Consider the following 23004-nt stretch of genomic DNA (forward strand, 5'->3'; position numbering starts at 1 on the left):
AAACAAAGTGCAAGAAGTGTTATTTTTCTAAACTGAAGAGAGACTTGTAGAGATGAATGTCATACAGATTGACTTCTTTTGTTCCAGTATTCCTGCTAGAACATGTCTGGCCTTTTGAGAATTTAATTTTACACTAGGATTGCAGCATGGCATCCCACATGAGTATGAAATGAATCGTGACTGTTCCCCCCCCAAATCTCTCCCTCCCCCCTTACTTTTAGTCTAAGATGACTGAGCAGCATCAGATATGGCTGACAATCTCGTCTCCGTGTGTCCCCATCTGAGGGAAAACACAAACAAACTTTCTGGGAAGAGCCCTGCAGAGGCCACAAATATTCCCCCATTATAACTTCTACCCACATTTGTGTTTGCAGCACTGGAAGCTTTAACTTTGGGCATTTTTTTCTCTAAAGCTCAACTTGTCGGGTCACAGGCTTTTCTGCAAACTGACTTCTCTAAAACTTGGAAAATGACATCTATATCTCAGCTTTGAACAATGTATCTGTTCAAAATCTGAACTTCAAAAATGCTTTGAAACATTTACTTCAAGAATTTATTATATTTATTACACTTTTCTCTAAAGTCAGCCACTGGAGACCTCATGAGTATTTCTATAGAGCTAAAAGGTTTGTGCCCCATTCCTGGCCTGTGAGAGATTTATTACAGATCTTTACAGTATGAGAGATGACTGATCCTTTCATTTAACAGCAGCTACTTGTACTGTAGTAAAATATTGGCGCTGGAACAAAGCTACCCATCTTCAATGGAGCACCTGCAGCTGAAATAGTTGACCTTCATACCTGAGGAATTTGACTCGTCAAATTATTAAGCATGGGAGGGGTAAAAAACGGAGTCAGCTCATAATGTAAGTCTCGGTTTCCTTTAAAAAGAAAGTTTAATGGAATTACAACTGACTGAAGAACACCTTTGTGTGATTCATGCCTTTACCGACAGATTTATCACCACAGAACGGCTTGAGTCAAATTGTCACAACCTTATTGCAACTGTCCATCAAGTAAAATACTGTTACTGTCTCTGCGAACTGGTTGTGGTTAGATATCCACCTGTGCTCTCTAATATGCTAGTTGGAGTCTTACGACTTACCAGTATATGTCAGTGGAGCATGGGCTGAGCTTGTGTTACAGCTTGGGTTGCACCCTCACTGTACCCCCCGCCCCCTCCCTCCGTTTTTTGCTTCGCGAAATGACTATGCCCCTGCATGGAGCTATCTAATCACCGGGGTGCCGTTCCAAAGAGCTAAGAAGTTTTCTCTATATATATCTGGACGATGTCTGCAGAAATCTTGAGATGGAGCCTGAGCCTGCCAACACTACTTCTCAGAGATTGACTCAGTGACAGCGCATGGAGGGAGAGCAGCCCCTCGAAATGTCCTCACTGTTGGAAGTAATATATAATTGGAAAATAACCATTCATATGTTGGAATATTATATGACATGGCCTTGGTAAAGGGCCGACTGTTCAGTGAGAACTTGTCATTCTTTGCATCCGAGAGGCATTGTGACTAAGCCACAAGAACGATAGACAGATTCTCTCTCTAATGTTGTAACATTTAAGTCATGAGTGAACTGTAAAGGTCTCTCCCAAGGGTGCTCTTATGCAAACATGATTTGAGGCACAACAGCCAAGTAAAGCTCAGCTCCTCCCAGAGCGGTGACTGAGGAGAACCGGACATTCCACATACATAGTGGGTTGTCACTGTAGGCCTGACAGATTAACTTGTGGTACAGTATTAGAATTTGTATTAACGTACTGGGAAAGGCTGTTTTGTGTTATTTAAAGGTAGAAAAATGAGAAACTGTGCTGCTGTCTCCTGGCCACAGAGTTGAAAGTCTGAGAGTTTTTTCCACAGTTAGTGTCTTCGTGATTTTTAAAGTGAAACTTGAACTGGTTTTCTGCCATCTTTTTGCCCTTTTTACATCTATATTTACTCTCCATATCACTGTAAATACTTCTGTGGCCTCAGAGATGTTGCATGTTTGAATGTGACTCTGTATATCGTAATTTTTACAACCTTGTTTATAACTATGTGTGCCATAGCATAGTGAGTGGGAATATCTGGCCATTGCTGCACCTGTCCCACTCAGCTGTCACCTCATGCAGACAACCAACATGTCAGAGTATCTCAGATCCGTCAAGAAAAAGGGCAACAGTTGTCTGATGGCACGTCTGTTTTATCACAGAGAAAGTGTGAGGAATGAATCCCTCATTCACTGAAGTGGGACTATTTTCCCTCAGCTGTTTCTGTCTCTGAGGATGAATATTAAGAAGATTTCTAGCTCTTAAATGAGTTCATGTATTCACTGTTTTTAGCACAGAGCCCTGTGAAAACAATAAAGACTTCCCTAATGTGACTGTTGGCAAAGATTTAAGAGAGAAGAAAGTATAGTGAGAGTAAAATTCCAAACATTTATTTGATCATAGTTCATAATGTTCCCTTTTTAAGATTAAATGAATTTTCTTGTTTCAATGCAACAAAATGACCATGGAAGAACATAGGCTCAAATTTATTTCAGATGTTTTCAGCTGCTGTTCTGGTTAGAGGATTTAAAGAACTTGAGAAGCAGATTTTTTTTTTTTCTCGCAAAGAGCACTAAATTATATGTCTACATCTTTTTTTTTTCTTCTTTAGCTTCAGCAGCCATGAAGTAGAAACACTTTCTAGAGATTTGGTGGCTTTCTTAAATGCCTTAAGCCTTACATATTGAAAGAGGTTTTACTTTTCTCATAACGCATATAACGTAGTAAATGTATTCTTCATATCCTTTAGCTCTGTCTTAGTGGGAGTACCTGTAATTTCCCAGTGGAATGTACGTTGGAACGCAGTAGCTTTTCAATAATCTCTGGGCTTCAATCAAAACAAGCACATTGGACGCTGGGCTATTTTTACTGTGCCAATGTGTTAAAGGAAAACATCATAATAGGGTACATTTTCACTCCCATAGTGCCACAGGAAGTCCAGAGTGCCATTTAAATGAAAATACTGTTTAGCATAATTAAGATCAAGTTGCAAATTCAAGAAGGAGCACCATTTTACTTTTCAAGAACATTATATTCATTTGGAAAATATTTAATCTAACTGAAGATATAAAGAGCATTTAATGCTGCTTTATTACTGTATAAAGCAACTATATTGTATATATAATACATCATATCTTATATTTTAACCATGTGGTGGACCTTCATGCACACCAGAAGCACTGAATAAAGGAAAAGATTTAATTTAAAAAAGCCATCTTGAAATACTCCGAGAAGACATTTGAATGCAGCAGTATCTTCCAAACTTGTATATATTTAATAATTTTGCTTTCCTGAGACGATTTTCTAAAATCCCATTTATTACCTAAAACTGATTCTGATTCAGGGCGAGAGACTAGCAGGCAGACATACAGCCTGTGCCCAGTGTTTTTCACTGCCAATTACAATTACACAAATAGCAGTCCATTAAAACATGGCCTGACCCCAGATCATCAAAATGTTTTTTTTTTTATTACTGTGCCTGTCAGTCAAATCCTGAAATGTCTGATGCCAGATATAGAAGGAGAATGACCAAAGCAATATGATGAGATATTTGTAAACATCATTCCTGAGATTATCGGCCTCTGGTGTTGTCATATTTTTGTTCTTATTGACAAAAGTCTGAAGACTAAACTGCTTATTTGATCCTACAAGCATGAGTGAGTCTGCCAGGCGTAGCAACAATAATCTTTAAAACACACCAAAGCCTGAGCAAGACAAGGAGTATTTTAAGAGACATATCTAATAACGTCAGACCTTGGACTCTTGGCACAGTGTCTCAGATCTATATTACTGACCAAAGCAGGTGCATGAAAGAGAAGGCGATCCTAAAAATATCCTTGAGAATCGTTTTGAAAACCCGGAGACACTTGGGCTGTCCTCAGTCACTAGTCACAGTCAGTATTGGATTTAAACTTTTCATTTGGTCAGTGCAGAGGGATTATTGTGTCAACAAATTCACTTATAATTAATTAATTAATTAATTAATTAATTTTATAAACAGAATAATTACATATAAAACACTGTTACCTTTTCATGTATTAAAGCAACTCATAATTACTGCATACAGCATAAACTGAGATATTCTCTTCAAGTTTGTAAAGCAGTTAACATTTCTGAAATGGCAAGCCAATCAGCGACTAAGCTGCCTGTTGGCTTATCAAGGTATAAAACCCATCCTGTCAGTATGCTGTGCTGCTGCAATCAAATGACACATCAACAGTTTATGGGAGGGATATCTGATACATTATCAGGTAAACACTTCCCTGTGTTAAGCCCGACACACTGTGAACAATGCCTCTGGGGCTCACTTGGTTTACCGAAAGCACGTCCTCTCATACAGCACACTTGACTCGAGCCATTACAAATTTTTCCAAAGGAGGTCCCACTCACCCACCCATCCAAACACACTCAGACAGAGATAGAGAGAGACACCTGTGGCTGCTAGTTGACTAAAGCTTGACCAAACTGTTACTGCAGCTGGCCATGGTCCCACTCTCTGCCTGTTCAAAGACACAAGGAGACACTGGTGAACAGGAAGATACTGAAAATCATTTACATGAAAATTGAAAAAATTCCCAGGTTTCACTAAATAGCTACTGGAAAGTGAACTAAAGGGTACCATAAAGAGACAAGTATACCACATGCTGCTTTTAAATAAGTTGCCAATGTGGTCAAACAAAATGCAAACCCAGGAGAGACTGAGATGTTTTCATCCAGTAAAAGGTGGTCTTCATCTTCTCTGTACATTAAATGGCTTCTGTTACATTACCATCAGGAAGCCTGCCTGTGGGAGAATGCCTACTTGTCACACCCCATATAAAGGCGTATCAAAAGTCAAATGTTTGGGAGCAACGAATCGCCAAGCAGATCCTTAAAAAAAAAACGCCCGAGCACCCGCACACGCCTCCTCCAAAAAAAGTATTGTATGTCCAAAGGAATCCAGTCACCCCCCCTTGAAAGTACATATTTGACAGGGCAGAGTCAGGCAGAGCCCGCACTCCAGCTTAGCATTCAGTTAGGCACAGACGCCCGAGCCCCTCTCCCGCTCTCTCCTTGGTTTTCATTTGGACGTTTTGTTGGAGCCGCCGAACAGCAATAAGCAGCCATGGATGCCATTAAGAAGAAGATGCAGATGCTCAAGCTCGACAAGGAGAATGCCTTGGACAGAGCTGAGCAGGCTGAGTCAGACAAGAAAGCAGCAGAGGATAGAAGCAAACAGGTCGGCTGACTTTTTTGTTTTGTGGAAAACCTCAAAGATTCATAAAAAAAAAAAAAGCAGGAATACCAGCATAAAGGTGCTGCAATTTAAATGGACCGCTTCCAAATACGGATTAATTATTCTCATGGATAATCCCAATTAAGGACTAATTTAACAATAACCTACCATTTTTTGTTATTTTATGCTATCTAATTTGTTTACTTTAGGAAGCAATGTAAATCATTCTTTCTAGGCAACTGGTGATGTAACTATAACCTGGAAAAGTATATTGATGATCTTGAAAATGTAAATAAAAAATAAATATTGTTAGATAATATACTAATAATTGCATGCTTATTTAATATTCTGTTTAACGTTATAATTTCTTTACATGCATGAATAGTTAGAGGACGAAATGAGAGAGATGGAAAAGAAATTGCGTGTAACTGAAGACGAAAGAGATAAAGTGTTTGAGGAGTTCCAAACTGCTGAGGAAAAGCTGCTGACTGCTGAGGAGGTCGCCACCAAGGTATCTGAACGTGAAGTGCATGAGCTCCCCTAACTTTTCTCCTCTCTTTTCTTTCTTTTTCCCCTGTCCACTGTGTGTCTCTCTATCTCTGTACGCGCTCTCGCGCCTGTGCGCGCTCACGCAACTCCCGTCTCTGCGCTGATCACCTCTGAAACTGTCCCGCATTGCAACTCAGCTTGAGGACGATTTGGTAGCTCTGCAGAAGAAGCTGAAGGGAACTGAGGATGAGTTGGACAAGTACTCTGAGGCTCTTAAAGATGCCCAGGAGAAACTTGAGCTGGCTGAGAAGAAAGCCGCCGATGTAAGTAAAGCAAGGGATTCACGATGGCACCATTCCTGCACCACGCTTCTTCACATCTTCGTTGTCTCATCTGTAAAGAACGACAGTTCAACACCACCGAGAGACCAAATTTTCTCTCTGTCATCGCTGAAATTCTCGCGTAAGGGTGTTTGGCACTTCTGCCCATCCTGGAAAATTTACCATCCAAAACTCCCAAATGACTTCTTGATCAAACATTTATTGTTGAACTATCGCTTCATAGTTTGTCAATATCACATGCACAATCACTGACAAGTCAGCCCAAAGAAATCAGATTTCCTATTTAACGGGACATTTTTTTTTAAAGTTCTATTCACCCCCCTCTGCCCCCCTGGCTTTTCCTGTCAAAAATCAAAAGACGATATTGTATGAATTTATTCTATTTTATGCCTGCATCTGTCCAGTCTTAGAGGTCCCTTTACAGTGTGATAAGTGAAGCAGCCTAATATGCAGTCTTCCCAAGTGCGCCTGGATAAATATAGCCCACTGCTTTATATGGTCAAGATAGAGCTTACATCTGCGGGCTGGGCTCTTTGGTTACCACAGGGGGAAAAAAACACACTGGTTCCCATCAAAATGTCCCAGACTGCAAACTGAATCTAAATAAATAAATGTAGCTTATTTACTGATAATTAGATAAACATTTCCATTTTAAATGTTTGTTGTTCTCGTGTTTTATTCCCATTTCTAGAAATAGGCTACATGACCCACAAACAAAGATTTAAAAGGCACTTAAAGGCCGTGAACCGATGGAAACGGACAAAACACACTTTGATCGCATGTTTTTCAGACAAGAGTCCCGTTAATGACAGATGGCCAATTTCAAGTGCAGCTAGTTAAAGTCAATCACAGGGGTCAGGTTGCAGTCTGTCTTATAAGCGTCCTCTGAGGGGAAAACCTGTTGTAATAATCCTTTAATTGGATTCTAAATGGGCCAAAGGGTATCAGAGAGTAGTGAGTTTTAACCTCTTGCAGTAACCCAACTACAGTTTGCCTGTGAGCTTTTTTTTATATATATAGCCTACGGGAAGGTTTGAGTAGGACTGGGGTGATCAAATGAGTTTAACTACCACTTAGTGTTTTTATGGCTTTGTTTTCCCTTCTCATATTTTTGGACGGTTCTTCTGTGATATTTGAAAAGGCTGTAATTACTGTATTCAGTGAAGACTCATTGAATGGCCTGGAGTCTATAAATATTTTACTGCCACGTATGTACTGCTCTCAGTCGACCCGCAGAGGGCGCTATAGCCTTGTTAGTTCCCTACAAGCATCATTACTTCAGTGACTGTCAGATTGGGTGTGTTCTTGTCATTAAAGCGGCATTGTTATTTGTAGCAATTGGATTTTATGACATGGTATTACTTTATTTGACGGTGCATCAGATTTCCACGGTGTGAAGTTTTTCCACAATCCCGCGGAATACTTAATTTTTGCAGGTCTATTTTGAAATCAGCGGTACTTCCTGGATGAATATCAGGCATTGCTGAGCGCGTCTCAAGAAAGCTTACGCACTGACCAGTGTCTTTACGCAGCTTTCAGCACTGTAAAGTACGTCATCTCGTTTCTTGTCAATTTCTCGGAAATCGAGCGGGAGCTCATAGTTTAGTCTGTTGTTGTTTTTTTTTTTTATAGTAGTACATTGAACAATGGCCGGAGTTGCGTCGGTGGAGGCAGTCAAACGAAAGATCAAATCCTTGCAAGAGCAGGCAGACGGTGCTGAAGAGAGAGCCGAAAGATTACAGCAGGAGTTGCATGCGCAGAGGAAAGCCAGGGAACAAGTAAGCATGTTTACAGCGCTGACAGCCAAACAGTACCTGAAACATTCACATGACATCACATTCTTGTAGCGTTTCCTGTGCATATGTTTGATTCATGTAGGGTTGACAGTTTGAATTGAAACGCAGTGAGATAGCGGGATTTATCTTGATGCACCGCAGCGCTGGAAGCTGAGCTTTACTTGGCTCCATGCAGTGCCACCACAAGTCTGGTTTGGTAGTCCGTTTAAAGCGCTTATAATTGGCAACGTTAGGCCACTGAAGACCCGGCGGCTGAGCCACCGTGGTACCGTGTTTCATTGTGTCACCTCATCTCCGTACTTTGTTTCCCTTGCATCCCCTCTGATGCACCCAACGGCCCCAGTCAACCTGGTTTCCGGAAAACTAAACTAGACTAATTCTATTCTGCTGCCAGTCCAGCGCAAGGCCGAACATTTGAATATATTTTCTTTTAACAACCAGGAAGTTACGTGTGACCTGTGGTACATTTAAGGTGCCAGTCTGCTCTGTCAGCTCCTGCTCTTTGACTTGTCCATATAAGGACAACAGGTTTTTACAGTCTCAGAGAGAGAGCATTGTGGCAGCTATGTAGAGGGGAATGAATTATTTCTGCACAGGCTTACAGCAGTCACAATTGATCTCAGGCCCAGTTAATCTGTAATTCATCTCAATCAATCGTGATTGTATTAGATAGAGTTTAGTGTTTACTTCACAGGTTATTCAACACTTCCTTGTCATGCTTCACAACTTGAGATGCACTTTGGCCCAGCACTGCACACTCAAACATGAGTTGCAGGGGAAAAGATCTTTGTCTGACAAACTTCTGGTGTCCTCTTTTCATTCTGCGTTTTCATGACAATGCGAGTCTCATACCTGCTGAGTGCCCATCAGAAAGCGGAAGTAGCTACAAGTTTGAGTCATCATTGGAAAGACCTGCTTTATTTCCATTTGCATAAATGCACATTCGTTTTTCTCTAAAGATACACAATCCTTATGTTACAAATGTGACCAGTTATATATTATTTAAATGTCTCGGACAGTTGTAAGCTACCCAGGGGGCCTTCTCTGTAGTTGTATGCGAGTCGTCATTTTCAGTGTTCAGTAATTGTGTCAGGCCTGTTGACTTGAACCTTGTTAATGTTCTCTCAGGGGCCCAATAATGAGCCAGGGTTTTCAACCTCCCGTCCGTTTGGGATATGATCATTATTATTACACATAGTCAGAAGGGAACACAGGCAGGCCTGCTGGGAGGGCTCTTCCCAACAGGTGGCACACAGAAACACTTTTAAACAACTGATTACACTCCCCCACCAGGCATTAAAACAATGTTCTAATGCACCATTCAGACACCTGCTCCAAAAAAATAGATAAACTACCTGCACTCTTTGGGCTGACTTATGTGTGTAGATGTGTGATTTCCAGGTCGTGTGTTAAAGGAGGTGGTGTCCAAATTTTCTTCATTTGCTCTTCTTCTTTCCTTAGGCTGAGGGAGATGTCGCTTCCCTTAACAGGCGTATCCAGCTGGTTGAGGAGGAGTTGGATCGTGCTCAGGAGCGTCTGGCTACTGCCCTGACCAAGCTGGAGGAGGCTGAGAAGGCTGCTGATGAGAGTGAGAGGTGGGTTGATTAAGCAGCACCGGCTCAGACTTTTTGGTCTCTGCCATGTCTCACTACAGAGACCCGTTGGAAGGGGATAGATAGGCTGTGCGGCTGTGTTTCCATCCATTTGTATGGACTACAAACAGCTCCTCATGTCAGAAAACAATTAGCTTTTCACCTTTGGAGTAGCCGTATTGAAGATTTGCTAGCCAATACTACTGTTCACCAGAGACATCTGTCCTCAGGCCAGATCTCGGTGCCCGATTCCTAACTTCCCTTGACTGTTTGTTCCCTCACACAGAGGCATGAAGGTCATTGAGAACAGGGCCATGAAGGATGAGGAGAAGATGGAGCTGCAGGAGATCCAGCTGAAAGAGGCCAAACACATCGCTGAGGAGGCTGACCGCAAATATGAGGAGGCGAGTTTTTCAGCCTCTGGTGGCCAACAGCAAACATGCCTACTTAGTTACTGCAATCAATACCTCAGTGACAGACTCTTGATACATTTACATATTTTTGAAAACTATTTATTTGTTTATCAATATCTGACTCTATTATTTGTAAGTTTTGTATGTTTAGATTACTGATGAGAAAGGGTTTTAACCCGTGTATGTCTCCAGCAACACTTTTGACATTTTATACCAAAATCTGCATTCACATTGTTTATATAATATATGCACTTTATGTATTATAATATAAGCAGATATAGTGGCAACAAGTTTTGGACAATAGATGTAAAATAAGGCTGGTGTATAAACGTTTGTCAAACGACGATACAGTAAAGTGCAATTGTAAATTTGTCATCATTGGACAGAAATTATATTTGTTGACAAATTCTGAACATAAATTTGAGTTTAAAGAAATAAGTGTAATTTGAGGGTGACATTAGTGAAAATATCTTGTGTGCAAGTGTTTGTCCCGGCGTAACACTTTGTTGTGCTGCACCTGAAGGTCGCCCGTAAACTGGTCATCATTGAGAGTGACCTGGAGCGTACAGAGGAGCGCGCTGAGCTGTCAGAAGGGTAAGACATCTCAGCTTTGCACACTCCAAACCTGCACTTACACTTGCACGTACGCTGGATAATATACAAAGTAAAGGACTTGTTTCTGTTTGAACAGAGTGACCTGTGTTCTTACTGTATGTGTGCTGGTTATTTGCATGCTCATCATGGTTTGAATGGTTTTGTGCACCGCACCCACTAACAGGCGTGCTCGAAAAGGGGAGGATGAGCTAAGCGTTTTGGAGCAAAGCATGAAATCACTAAACTCCTCAGTCACACAGGTACTGCAAACAAAAACTCTAACACACTTCTGTCTTTGAGTGGCTCTTCACACTTGTTCATGCTGGCTCTGTCTTGCTTGCTGTGCTTTTCCTTCTTTTGTTCTGGGTCTGTTAGATTGTTTCATGCCTAACATGGCAGGGGTTGAGCAAGAATAACACCTTAGAGAAGCATGATGTTTGAATGCTGAAGTGCCACTATTCAAATTATTGATTCTATTTTAACACTACTCTTTGCGTGATTTCAAGAGTCACATTGCTATTCTCCTGCTCTGTTAAGCACTTTTAAGGCACTTGGGGTTCCCTCCTTGTTAAATCCTTGTAGCTCTTATATAATTTGTTTCCTCTCCCCCTCTTTCTTACTTTCCCTCGACCTGTTTTGTGTCCACGTCGGGTTCTGCCCATCCTCGTTTCCCTCCTCGTCCTCCACCTCCCCTCTTCTTGTCCTTGGTGACTTTATCCCCTCGTCTAAAACACCAGCAAATGCTCTGAGCTTGAGGAAGAGTTGAAAACTGTGACCAACAACCTGAAGTCACTGGAGGCCCAGGCTGAGAAGGTAAGTGTGACCTTCAGGGCGAGTGCATGCTGTCAAACCCCTCAGCTTCCCAGTAGACTTGATGGATGAGGATCAGAAAAGTCTGGGGAGCTGACTGTCTTCACTTCCATTTTATTTGATCTCTATAAATGAAGTAAAACATGTGAGGCATCACTTTGAATACACCAGAACATCCAGAGTTGTTCATGCCCTTGTTTTTGACTCCTTGCCATTGTCATTGTTTTTGTCCCACAGTACTCACAGAAGGAGGACAAGTATGAGGAGGAGATCAAGGTCCTCACTGATAAGCTGAAGGAGGTACAGTTTCAAACGTGCTCATGTTATCTGGGTTTCTGATTACAGGTTAATTTTGTCACTGGTGCTGTGTCACAGTTTAAGTGTTGGACTGACTTATAAATGTGTGTCTGTAATGCAGGCTGAGACTCGTGCTGAGTTTGCTGAGAGATCAGTAGCCAAGCTTGAGAAGACCATTGATGACTTGGAAGGTATGTTTTTTTTGCCTCTGAACCCAAAATGCTACTCTGGTTATTTTGAAATGTTTCATTGCGTCAGTGATGGTAATTGGGTAAGTGCTCTCTTCAGCCCATTCTTTACTTTCCTCTCGAACTCAATCCTGCTTTCATCCTAATTTCACCACGGCTCTTTTTCAGACAGCATCACACTTCTGTTGTGGTGGCTCTGATACTTTCTCTGTTAAGTCTAGTTGGTTTGTTTTTGAGTTCTAAGGTGGGAAAGAGTGGCTTTGATGTTCAGTTCATAAAGCAGGCTCAGGTGTTGACTTAGTGTTGAAGGAGTCATAGTGAGAGATATGGGATGAGAGCCTTACGGCAGTGAAACCCGGTCTATTTCTTGTTGGTGCTGAGGAATTTACCCTCACATTTGTTGCACTTCTATTCTATCATTTTGTGGTATAACTTTGTTTTCCTCTTTTCCCCTTGTTTTCAACATCTCTGTACCTCTCCCTGTCTTCCTCCCCTTCTGTCTGTGGTCTGGATGCTTCACCGTTCACCTCTTTGTCATGTGCCCTTCCACCTTTGCTCTCTTTCACTGCAACTCCCCTCCCTCCTTCACCCCTGACACCCACCAATAGATGAGTTGTATGCCCAGAAACTGAAGTACAAGGCCATCAGCGAGGAGCTGGACCACGCCCTCAACGACATGACTTCCATGTAATTTTCAACTTGCTGCACCTGCTTGTTCCGCCATCACCCTCCTGTCCCCAGCATCTCCTTTGTTTCCCTTTATGTTTTCTTGCACCCACTAGAACTATTAGATGCATCTCTTGTATCTGTTCTTACAACTATAAATACCCATGAAGCTATGTCTTTATATAATTGTTAAGGTTAATGTCTTACAACAGACATGGTGGTATTCCAAAATCTGTGTAATTGAAGAACACACTGTGGTGGCCTCTCATACCTCCTCATTTTTGTAGTTCTAATGATACTGTGTGCCATTTGTATCAGTATCATTGGTGTTTGACACTACTGTAAACCGTACTGGAACGAGTGTCATGCATGAACAGAACACAGCATGGGTTTCTGTTTACATGTTAGCCTGTTTAATTTTGAGTTGCATTACCTTTTTTCCTGATCTTCAAAATATGCATGGTATTTCACATGATATTTTGACATCTTTAGCAATGCATGCAAGTTGTCAATTCAAATGTCAACGACTGTATTAAGGAACCATTTCGATGAATCGGTTTGACTCCCTGGAACTCAAAGTTGTGTGTTGCGGTTTCCCTTGTCTTTTCCGATTAATATGGTCTGTCCAAAAGAAAGGCTCCCTCTGTGTTTGTGAGATCCCCCCGTTGTTCTGTTAATACACTATGTGAAGGTTTGATTTAGCATCACTGTGGTTGAGCACCCGGTTTTGCTAAATTAACTTTTGTCCCTCAACATTTGGTCATTCCTCATTGAAGAGGAGGACAATGCATTTCCATTGTGCATTGTGGCTGTGTAGTCCCGTGACACCTGTGATTGTGGTGCTCAGATTTCCGTAGGTCCCACGCCGACCCCTGTGGTTCACTGTACCTTTTTTCTTCCACACAGATAAATTGTTTACACCTCATCAAAGACGCCTCCTGCCGGCTGAGCAGCATCTGTCTGCTCTCTCCAGCCTTCTCTCTATTTTCCCGTCCCTCTCTGTCTTTGCTTTCCTGTCCTCCTCATGTTTTCATGTCATCGTTAATTGCATCCCATCACTTGTACAGAATCCTAGACTCTTTCTGTGTTGTGTAAAAAAAATAAACATCCTTCCTTCTATGTAACCTGTATCTCTTTACTCTGTCCCATTTCTTTCTTTTTAATTTCTATTTATTTTCAAGTGGCTCTAATAAAACCAGGAAGCCTTGATTTTTATGTTATTGATTTTGTCTCTCCATCTCCACAAACCATTAGCTCCTTCTCACTCCATTGTTTTATAGATGTCAACCAATGTTCTTGTTATTTTCTTCAAATACTGTTCTGTGTAGCTGAGATATGAAGAATATCACAGCTGTGCTAAAAGCACAGAAACTTAAAAGGTACTTGACTGAAAGCTGAGCCGAGTTGTCTTCCCTCTTAGCATGTGCAACTGATGCACGTGAACACTTTTCAACATTTAGTTTTGTGGCAGGAGTAACTGACAGGAAGGATGTGAGAATCGGTGGAGTTAGTGCTGGAATGTAATCAGGAAGATTGTAGTAGAGTAGAGTGATGGGTGGAGTGGTTGAGTACAGAAGAGTGTATAAGAGTTGTTGAGCCTCATCTGGTGCTGGAAAAATGGGATCATATCAGTGATCATGACAAATGGGCTTTGTATAATACACAGTATCCTGTCCTATATTTAAATAAATATACAATGGCACATTCTGAGTCTTTTTTATTAAAGTCATTGCCATAAATTCAGACACCAAAAGATATACGGAGGTGATCAATTTTCTGGTGTGTGTAATTTCAGACGTCATTATTAAGATGGGACTGCAGAACTGTAGTTGAACTACATCCTTAAACTCTTTAAATGAGCTTTGGCTGCAGAATGGCTGATTTTATTATCAGCCACATTAAGCATATGCTAAGACAGATTTCATTCAATTTTTTTTTTTATTTCCACATAACACAATTTTAAAGATTTTATTTTAGCATTAAGGTTTACTGCCTCTGTCTGCTCATTCTCTGGTCTCTGTTTGTACTTTTCACACTGTCCTGGCTTGCTGTACACTTCAGATTAAAAATCTCATGCAAGTGCCAAAATCTCCTCAAGAAATAAGAACATCAAAACACTTTTTTCATCATGTTCTTTAATGGCTGTTCAGATATTTTCACTGTGTTACAAAGGTTTAAAAAACCTTCAGTAAATCTATTCTAGTGAAGGTAGGTTTCAAAAGGCCTTGCACTTTCTCTTTTCCTATTTTCCTCTGACTTTCTGTCCTCTCTGTTTTTCAACTTGCTTTCTGACTGCAAAGATCGCCTCTACCAGCAATTTAAGAAAAACCGCCTTCTCACTAATGCAATTCGAGTGGCCTTGAATGAGGACTGACTTGTGTGAATGTTTTAATGTGTTTGTTACGGTTTTGTGTGTGATGTATGTTTGACAATCTGATCCAGTGTAAGATCCAAAGCTCTTCTGGTTGCATTGTCCACATACAATGCCTGCAATGCTTGAAGTTTATGTTGCTGTTGGTGGAAGTGTATTTACAACAGTGAAAATCAGGGATTATCTTAAATATATAACTTTCTATTATTAATTAAGCATTTTAACATTCATATTTTATTACAATATTAAACAATAATAATTATTCTGTCGATTGTTGTTGTGTTTTTGTGCATCAGTGAGAACTTTGTTGTATATTTGCATGGTTGCTTGCATATCATAACATGAGTTTATTCATCCAGTGTTTTTCTCTTGTTTTCTGTCAGTGTTGTGTCGGTCAGGTTAAAAAGCACTCAAATATAATGACTGACCCGAATGATGTAGCCAGTTTGATTATTAATGCAAGCTAACCAACTGACTCACTTCTGCTCGCTTGTGTGAGATTAAACTTTCTTCATTTGATGTTCTAACAGAGAAACTGTCACATGCTAAAGAAGAGAACCTCGATATGCACCAGATGCTGGACCAGACTCTAATGGAACTGAATAATTTGTGAAAGCACGGTCTGACCCCCCCACGCACTGTGGTTTTGGCTTTTTGTCCACGCACCTTGCTTACCATAAACCCCCTCTTCTCTTGCCAATGGTGGAGAACAAACAGCCAGATGCTATTCTTATTGCACCGCCCTGCCTTCAGCGGAACGCAACCGAGGAGCAAAACGAAGGGGAAGTAAAGCGTAACCATTCCCTTTGATGAAGCCTAAACTGAGGAACAGCCTTTTGCAATCCTTCAAATAGTTTATTTTTTATTTTTAAAATTTTTTTTGGGACAAATCATCTGCTAAAATGACATGTAGCATTGGTTACAAAAATTGTGTTCTTCATCTGCATTAAAGCTGATGTGGTACGTTCCATTCCACATCAATTATGCACATACCAAAGGAAAAGGTGGAGAAATTTTGCAGTGAAACATCAGCATTATACATATTAGTTTAAAAGACACATCGTACTACCCTCCCCTTCCCCTTCCCCTCCACACACACACACACACACACACACACAGACAGAATCCTCACAAGTGTAACTATACATCGGCTACGCCTGTCAGTATGTATACTGGTGCTACTGTGTTGTTAAGCAATGACAATATGCTAAGGCATTACAGTATATTCGTTCTTAATTTTTCTTTAAATCATTGTTCAACATCTTTTCATCTTGTTTCTGAAGTAGGATTTCAGTCACCTGGTTGTGCATTGTTTTAGCATTATTTTAATGTAGATGTTTCAAGTGTTTATCATACCTGAAATGTACAAATTCTGAACATAAATAAAAGCACATTTTGAAAGTTTTCTAACTTTGTTTGTGGTACATACACAGTCTTTTTGTTCGTCCTAGTGGTGACCCAAATTACAGGGGGGAATGACTGAAGCCTGATGTAGTGCAAAGAAAAAGAAAACTTATTTAATAGGCTTAATCTTCCCCATTGATATTTAGACTGTGTTGAATTTTCAGAACAAATTGGACATGTTCATTTTGCAGCTCAATTGCATTATTTCTGGCTCCTTTTATCTTCACCCTCAATTTAACTTCCAGCTGAAGGAGAAAACATTGTCATGTGTTTCTTTCGTTCACTGCAGTTCAGTTTCACAATAGCTAAACCATGTGGTATTAATGCAATTTTTTTTACACAACCTATGATAGATTATGACCTTGTGATAAATAATATTACCATGGCCTGTATATTTTGTTAACTACCTCACTTTACTGAGTAGCCATCCCTGGCATTGAACATAGTGTTTCCATCAGACATCTAATGGAGTTTAAAAATGTGAAAAATAAAAAATAAACTACTACAGCCCACTGTTCCAAAGTGTATGTAGTCTACATACTATTTACAGTATCTGTAAAGTCATTTTTATTTATTTTTTACACCAGTGGGGAGGTGTGTGTGTGTGTGTCTCTCTCTCTCTCTCTCTCTCTCTTTTCTGTTTTCTTTTTAAATAAATGTGTAAAATTAGCAGTCAATATCAGCATAATTTGTCAAGATCTCTAAAAATCTGTGTTGTATTAAAAACTGGGTAGAGTGGGCAGCTTCCTTCGGGCCCTACAACCCGGATTGACTGCTTGTCAATTAGATGCATGTAATTTCATTCATTACAAATTTGTGGGGGAATTTTCAGCATCAGGGTTCAGTATCAATACCAGCCAAGGTGGCATTTTTCTTCTCTTTCCTTTTTTCATTGTGTTTATGGTGCAATTTTCTAGGCTAAATAAAGTTAATCAAAGGGCCTCAGACTAATAGATGCAGAGGGCTTGAGTTTTATTTCAGTTTTGGAGTAATGTTTGATCTCTGCGTAAACATATTATGCTGCCGTATCTATGTTGTGTGCTTGTACTCTGTAAGCCACTGAGTACAGAATGTTTAAAATCGGTGACCTAACAACACGTTTCTTTGACTGCTCCAAATAATCTCACACACCAGAATCACATAAAAACACAGCTCGTAGTCATCAGTCGTGCTGTTCTCATTTCGCTTACTTGAGTCTGGACTCAACTTTGTTCCCTCGCTCGATGTTTTCTGAATCGTGATTCGATTCGTTCGGTCTCGTTCGGGATGCAAACAGGAAGCAAGCAAATTGCAGCAACAGCAGTTCAGTGACCAGTGTCAACAACACAACACAATTTCTAACCATGTTAAGCTCGTTTGTGCCTCGTCGGTTTTGCACAAAATGCAACCTGCTGGCGGCGAGGGGGTCTCCCCTGTCGACGCCGCGAGCCGGAGCGCGAGTCAAGCAGCCGGATAAGCCCGGTGTTTTTACCCAGGAACAGAGGCGACGTGTCGGCGGTGTAGCCTTTTGTAAATACCGTTCAAAGTCCAGGATTTGGATGTGCGGCGTTGGTGTGGGGATCGCGTTGGCTGTCGGACTGAAATACGGCTGCGACGCCGCCAACGGTGCCTGCGATGATAAAGTTGGAGAAGCAGGGAGGACTGGTCGATACAGAGATGCCATAAACGTCAGCAGAGACCTCGTGGAGCGGATACAGGTAGGCACAGAGGTAGGCCTTTTCTCTTGTTTGGTAGTTCGTTGACCAGACTCCCTTTGTTTTCTCCTTTTTTTTTTTTCTTTTTTTTTACGGTAACTTCAGTGCCAAATGTTTGACCTCGGTGTGTCTGTTGTCAGGCTGAGGTCGGGGCTCCCGGGCTGGTAGTTGGGGTCTCTGTGGATGGTGCGCAGGTCTGGTGTGAAGGTTGGTGACTCTCGTGTGTAAACAGGTTTTTTTTTTTTAAATATCACAATACAAGCCAAACTAAAATTGTTTGGTCGGGCTACTAAACGCTGACTGTGTCTCTGTAGGGCAGTGGTGGAAGTGGAAAGAGCGAAAGTTTACTCAACTCGGCCGCTGTAAGACTGCTTCTGCTTTATACTTCCACTTTACTACATTTCGGAGGGACATGGTTCACTTTTTCCTCCGATACATTTATTCAACAGCTTAAGTTACTTTTAAGATGAAGATTTGACACAATGGATGGCAAGCTTTTAAATTACAACGCATTGTTAAAGATTAAACCGGAGGTTTCTAAACTTTTCGTCTTCTGAGGTCGTACAAAAAGAGGTCTGCGGTCTGGATCACATTTCAGATGTCAATGAGTTACTACCAGCTCCATCAAATGGGGATTTGAACAATTCAAATGGTCTCATGATACAATATCTAAAAAAAAAAACCTTAAAAAAAAAAATCTAAGAATAAGTCAAAACAGATATGTGAATCAGAACTCTTTTTTTTTTTTTTCTTCTTTTTCTTTTTTTTTTTATCTTTCCTCCTCCTCCTCGGTAATCATCTCATTATTGTGTGACTTTGCTGTCAGTGCAAATCCAAGGTTATTTGCGAACACACTCCTATATTCACAATTTAACAAAATGACTCACCAAATGAGGCAGCGGTCGATCAGCAGCTTCTGTGTTTTGCAAAGTAAAATTGCTGATAGTTGAGTCCGCTGGGTTTCAGAATGCAATGCAAAAGTGCAGTTCCCTTTTTTTGAAAGGGCTGTCAGATGGCAAGATAAAGTGGTGAACCAACCATTCAGTTTCCTCTGCTGTGAAATGCCCCTTAAAATACGTAATAGTGCTTTATTTAATTACATTTGAAATGTTTCACATGGAGTCATGCGCACATTCCTCAGAAAACAGATTCCCTATTCATTGAAGTTCATTATGCAATTCAGGCTTCGGTTATGCTGATTTGGAGAATCGCGTCCCATGCACTCCTGAAACGGTGATGCGAATTGCCAGCATCAGTAAGCCCCTCACGTCTGCAGCTGCTGCTCGACTGTGTGAGGAGGGGAAACTAGATCTTGACGTTCCAGTCCAGATATATGTCCCCGAGTTTCCTCAGAAACAATATGACGGACAAGATGTAAGTCTTTTTAAGTTAATTCCAGTTAATATTAGCAACCCTGTCCTATTCATTTATTTTGGTCAGCTCACATGGATATTATGTATTCTGTTATTTCAGGTCACAATAACCCCTCGCATGATTCTGTCCCACCTAAGTGGTCTACGGCATTATGAAAAGGATGCAAAGAAAGTGAAAGAGGAAAAGGAGAAAGCCAAGCGACTTTTAAAACCAGCAGCTAGAGAGAAAAATTATGAAGAGAGCTCATCTGAAAACAAAGAGAAATCCACAACAGATCAGAACAATAAAGACAAAGCGGCCAGTCAGGCTCAGAAGAAAAAAGAGTTTGAGCACGAGGAGTACTACCTGAAGGACAACTTTGAAAGTGTCACTCAGGCCTTGGACCTTTTTAAAGACGACCCGCTCATTTTCAAACCGGGTAAAGCACATACTGTATTTCCTCTCATACCATTCAAATATTTAGATGGTAATGTCTTGAAGAGTCTGATTCCTGTTTTTCTACATGTAGGTACAACTTTTCTGTACTCCACTCATGCCTTCACTCTGCTAAGTGCTGTTGTAGAGCGAGCTGCCGGCCAACTCTTCCTGGATCTCATGATGAACATGTTCAGCGAGCTGGGGATGCTCAATACAGTACCTGATGAAAATGACCCAATTATTTACCACCGCTCCAGGTAATGTATAATCACCAGTGTCACGCTCTGTTCAAATTACTAGAAAAAGTCACATTTAAGTGCAGAGCATTTGTAACAGCATCATCAGCGTAGGAGTTTGTCGAGATCTGTTGTGACTTTGATTGCCCATGTTTATGTTGTATTTTTTTGAGTGTTCAGTAAGTCCCAACCTGCTGATGCTCCTCCACAGATATTACCATCACAACAAGAGAGGACGTGTTGTGAATTGCCCGTACGTGGACAACTCCTACAAATGGGCAGGAGGCGGCTTCCTTTCCACAGTGGGAGACCTGCTGCTGTTCGGTAACGCTCTGCTCTACAGTTATCAAGTGGCTCGTCTGAAGGACACTGAGGGCTTACTCCCTGGTTTCCTTAAACCCAACACAGCCATTGAACTGTGGGCACCAGTTGGCAGGACAGAGGCCAGCTGGGATAAAGATGGCCTGTATGCCCAAGGCTGGCTGGTAGTGGAGAAACTACAGAAATATGGCCAGTGCAGGAAGCGCAGGCACTACGTGTCACACACAGGAGGCGCTGTGGGAGCCAGCAGCGTCCTTCTGGTGTTACCCAATGAGGAGGTAGCCCAGCGCCAAGGAGAGACCCCCCTCCTCCCACAAGGGGTCGTCGTCACCATCATCACTAACATGCAGTCTGTGGGACTCAACTACACAGCACTGAAAATTGCACACGAGTTTGACAAAGCCAGAAGTGTGTGAGTAAGTTATTGAAGAGTGTTTTACATAAATCTCTGATCCTGTGAAATTTTAACACTGCCTTGAAATATTTTTGGATTATGCTTTTGGAAGTGAAATACATCTTGAACATGGATTTTATATACATTTATACAAAGTAAGTAGTTTGTTTAAATTATAACACAATGCAGAGAAGCCATTCTGCCACTAGGTGGAAGCAGTTTACTGCACGTCTCGCAACAAGAAGGCCTTTGAGCTATGATAAGTTTGTTGGCTTCATACAGAAGGAAATGTATTGCTTTCTATAAAAGCCAACAGAAGTACTTTCATAATATGAGTTTCTGCATTTCAGAGAAATAAAAACATTTCATTCACATTAAATAGAGGTGGCTCCAAAGTTTCTACATGATGGGACCTTGCTGGGCCCAGATATTTCCACATAGCATTATGACACATGCTGAAAAAAAACAAACCTGGTTATGCGTTGACATCATCCTCAATAACCAAAGCCAAAAAAAGGGTGACCCTTGCACAATGTAGTTAATGCTGTGGCTAACTTTTATGTAACGCCACATTTTCAATCTAGACTTTTCATGCCTGAATGAGTTTATTGTTAATGGTGACATATAATTTAAAGAGTAACTCAGCTGTCTGGAGTCCAAATTTTGCTTCTCCCTTCATGGTTGGTTGTTAGGAGGAGTTGTTGGGGAAATACTGGGAGACCAACAAATTATTGCCAATGCAAGATTTAATTCTCTCCTCAGCTCACTAAATAGAAGCAGTTTTGATGGCACCATTCTCATTATGAAGCTCCTGGGAGCTCCTGTTTTTAGATTTTAAGGAAACTAATGAATGGCTTGGGATAAGCTAATTATACAGACTCCTACACGCAGTCTATCACTGAGTTTGCTATGAGTGTGTGTTCTTGCATGTCCAACTTTGTGAGTGCCAATTTCAATTTTAAAACTGCAGAGTGAAGACATTTTTTAAAAGTGATATCACCCTGACCAGTCCGGACAATTTCATGGGGCGCAGTTACGGTTTAGGGTTAAGATTAGGGTTGGGGATTATAGGTTAAGAAGAGGCTAAAAATTTAGGTTAGGGATGGTGTGCTAATGGTTGGATTTAGCAGAGGTTAGGGAATGACTAGCCAGTTAGGATCTCGCAAGTAAACAAATGCACGAATGTGTATGTGCAGTCGGAAAGCAGTGAAATCATATATTTACACAACCACAAAATATTTACGAATATCATATCCTGAATATTTATTGATAAACACAATAGGAAATTCCACACATTTCACAAAATGGTTTTTACGTGACTTTGTAAATCTATTTCAGACAAAGCACATACATGGAAATGTGATCTAACAACAGTAACGACAACAATGCCAGCTTCATACACTAGCTGTGTTTAAAAGAAAACTACTGCACAAGGCGTGAGTCAATTCGCACCCACTCACACTTGCTTCACACCCCGTTTCTGAAATACACCTTTCTGTAGCTAACTGCATGGAATCCAGAAATGTCATGAGAGGAATAATCAGCTGTCGGCTCTTCACCTCGACTTTCAAGGTCGATGCAGCAGTTTTCCTCCATCTATTAGTGTTTCATAGTCATTTACAAAATGGCGCCAAGTCCAACAAGATCGTTGACACTTATTAGAATTAGTTCGTCATCCCAGCCTACACATAACCAAAACAAAACGGTAAAAAAAAATATACAGTAAAGGAAAAGGTCATACTCTTGATTTTACTCTCCAATACTCGTGCTGATGGTTCTGTCTGCTCTGTTCCTTGGCTTTCAACATCCTGTGTACAGACACAAGTAATGATTATTAGCTTTAAAAGAGTATATTTTTTTGTAAAATGTTTAAAGTTCAGTTTTACCAAGACTGTATAACACCTAAAAAACTTCCTTTTTTTTTTTTTAGATGCCTTAACAACATTGGCAATCCTAAATGTACTTACTTGCGTACGTAGTGGACAATGACTACCAGCACCACTAAGATGAGGAGGGCAAGAATGGCCATGGCTGCAATTAACCCTGCCTCCTCTGCATTCGGCGAAAAGCTAAAGAGCTGGAAGTGCTCACATCGACTGCCCTTGTAATTTGCATTGCACCTAAAGAGGGATAGTATGATATACAAATATTAGGAAATCTACCAACAATATTGTAACATTGTTCAGTCTCCATATATTATATTATTCTATATCTGTTCTATATTCTATATAACATAAACGTTCCTGAATACTCATTCCTATATCAAACATGATTAAAAATGTTTTTGATTAAACTTACACACAGGAGAGTGTATTCATGGAAGCTATTTTGTAGCATGTCCCTCCATTCATGC

At 40.7% G+C, this 23004-nt stretch overlaps 2 protein-coding genes across 3 annotated transcripts; both read left to right on the plus strand.

Moving 5' to 3' along the window:
* The first annotated feature begins 5020 nt into the window (after positions 1–5020).
* Positions 5021–13564, plus strand: tpm1 (tropomyosin 1 (alpha)). The gene is made up of 10 exons (XM_069161929.1): positions 5021–5257; positions 5941–6066; positions 9342–9475; positions 9759–9876; positions 10409–10479; positions 11217–11292; positions 11527–11589; positions 11708–11777; positions 12383–12461; positions 13347–13564. Exons 1-10 carry the CDS (start codon positions 5144–5146, stop codon positions 13348–13350), a joined length of 855 nt encoding a protein of 284 aa, XP_069018030.1. The 5' UTR covers positions 5021–5143; the 3' UTR covers positions 13351–13564.
* Positions 13565–17476: 3912 nt separating this feature from the next.
* lactb (lactamase, beta) lies at positions 17477–21030 on the plus strand. Of its 2 annotated transcripts, none has more exons than XM_069163513.1 (6): positions 17477–17924; positions 18050–18116; positions 19093–19283; positions 19383–19701; positions 19792–19957; positions 20148–21030. In XM_069163513.1, the coding sequence occupies exons 1-6, from the start codon at positions 17559–17561 to the stop codon at positions 20671–20673; spliced, it is 1635 nt and encodes a 544-aa protein (XP_069019614.1). In that variant the 5' UTR covers positions 17477–17558; the 3' UTR covers positions 20674–21030. The 2 variants fall into 2 exon arrangements, with proteins under 2 accessions (XP_069019614.1, XP_069019615.1); XM_069163514.1 differs by having other exon boundaries at positions 17477–17912.
* Positions 21031–23004: the final 1974 nt, after the last annotated feature.

Source organism: Embiotoca jacksoni, unplaced genomic scaffold (assembly GCF_022577435.1).
Source record: "Embiotoca jacksoni isolate LCO1_2020_lvr unplaced genomic scaffold, fEmbJac1.0.p SCAF_3, whole genome shotgun sequence".
Lineage (NCBI taxonomy): Eukaryota > Metazoa > Chordata > Actinopteri > Embiotocidae > Embiotoca > Embiotoca jacksoni.

Bases quoted from the DNA above. Each gene is read 5' to 3' on its own strand.
- tpm1 (XM_069161929.1), top strand. From the start codon at position 5,144: ATGGATGCCATTAAGAAGAAGATGCAGATGCTCAAGCTCGACAAGGAG. The intron at 6,067-9,341 runs GTAAGTAAAGCA...TTCTTTCCTTAG, and splicing joins CTGAGAAGAAAGCCGCCGAT to GCTGAGGGAGATGTCGCTTC. The intron at 11,293-11,526 runs GTAAGTGTGACC...TTTGTCCCACAG, and splicing joins TGGAGGCCCAGGCTGAGAAG to TACTCACAGAAGGAGGACAA.
- lactb (XM_069163513.1), top strand. From the start codon at position 17,559: ATGTTAAGCTCGTTTGTGCCTCGTCGGTTTTGCACAAAATGCAACCTG. The intron at 17,925-18,049 runs GTAGGCCTTTTC...GTCTGTTGTCAG, and splicing joins GGATACAGGTAGGCACAGAG to GCTGAGGTCGGGGCTCCCGG. The intron at 19,702-19,791 runs GTAAAGCACATA...TTCTACATGTAG, and splicing joins CCCGCTCATTTTCAAACCGG to GTACAACTTTTCTGTACTCC.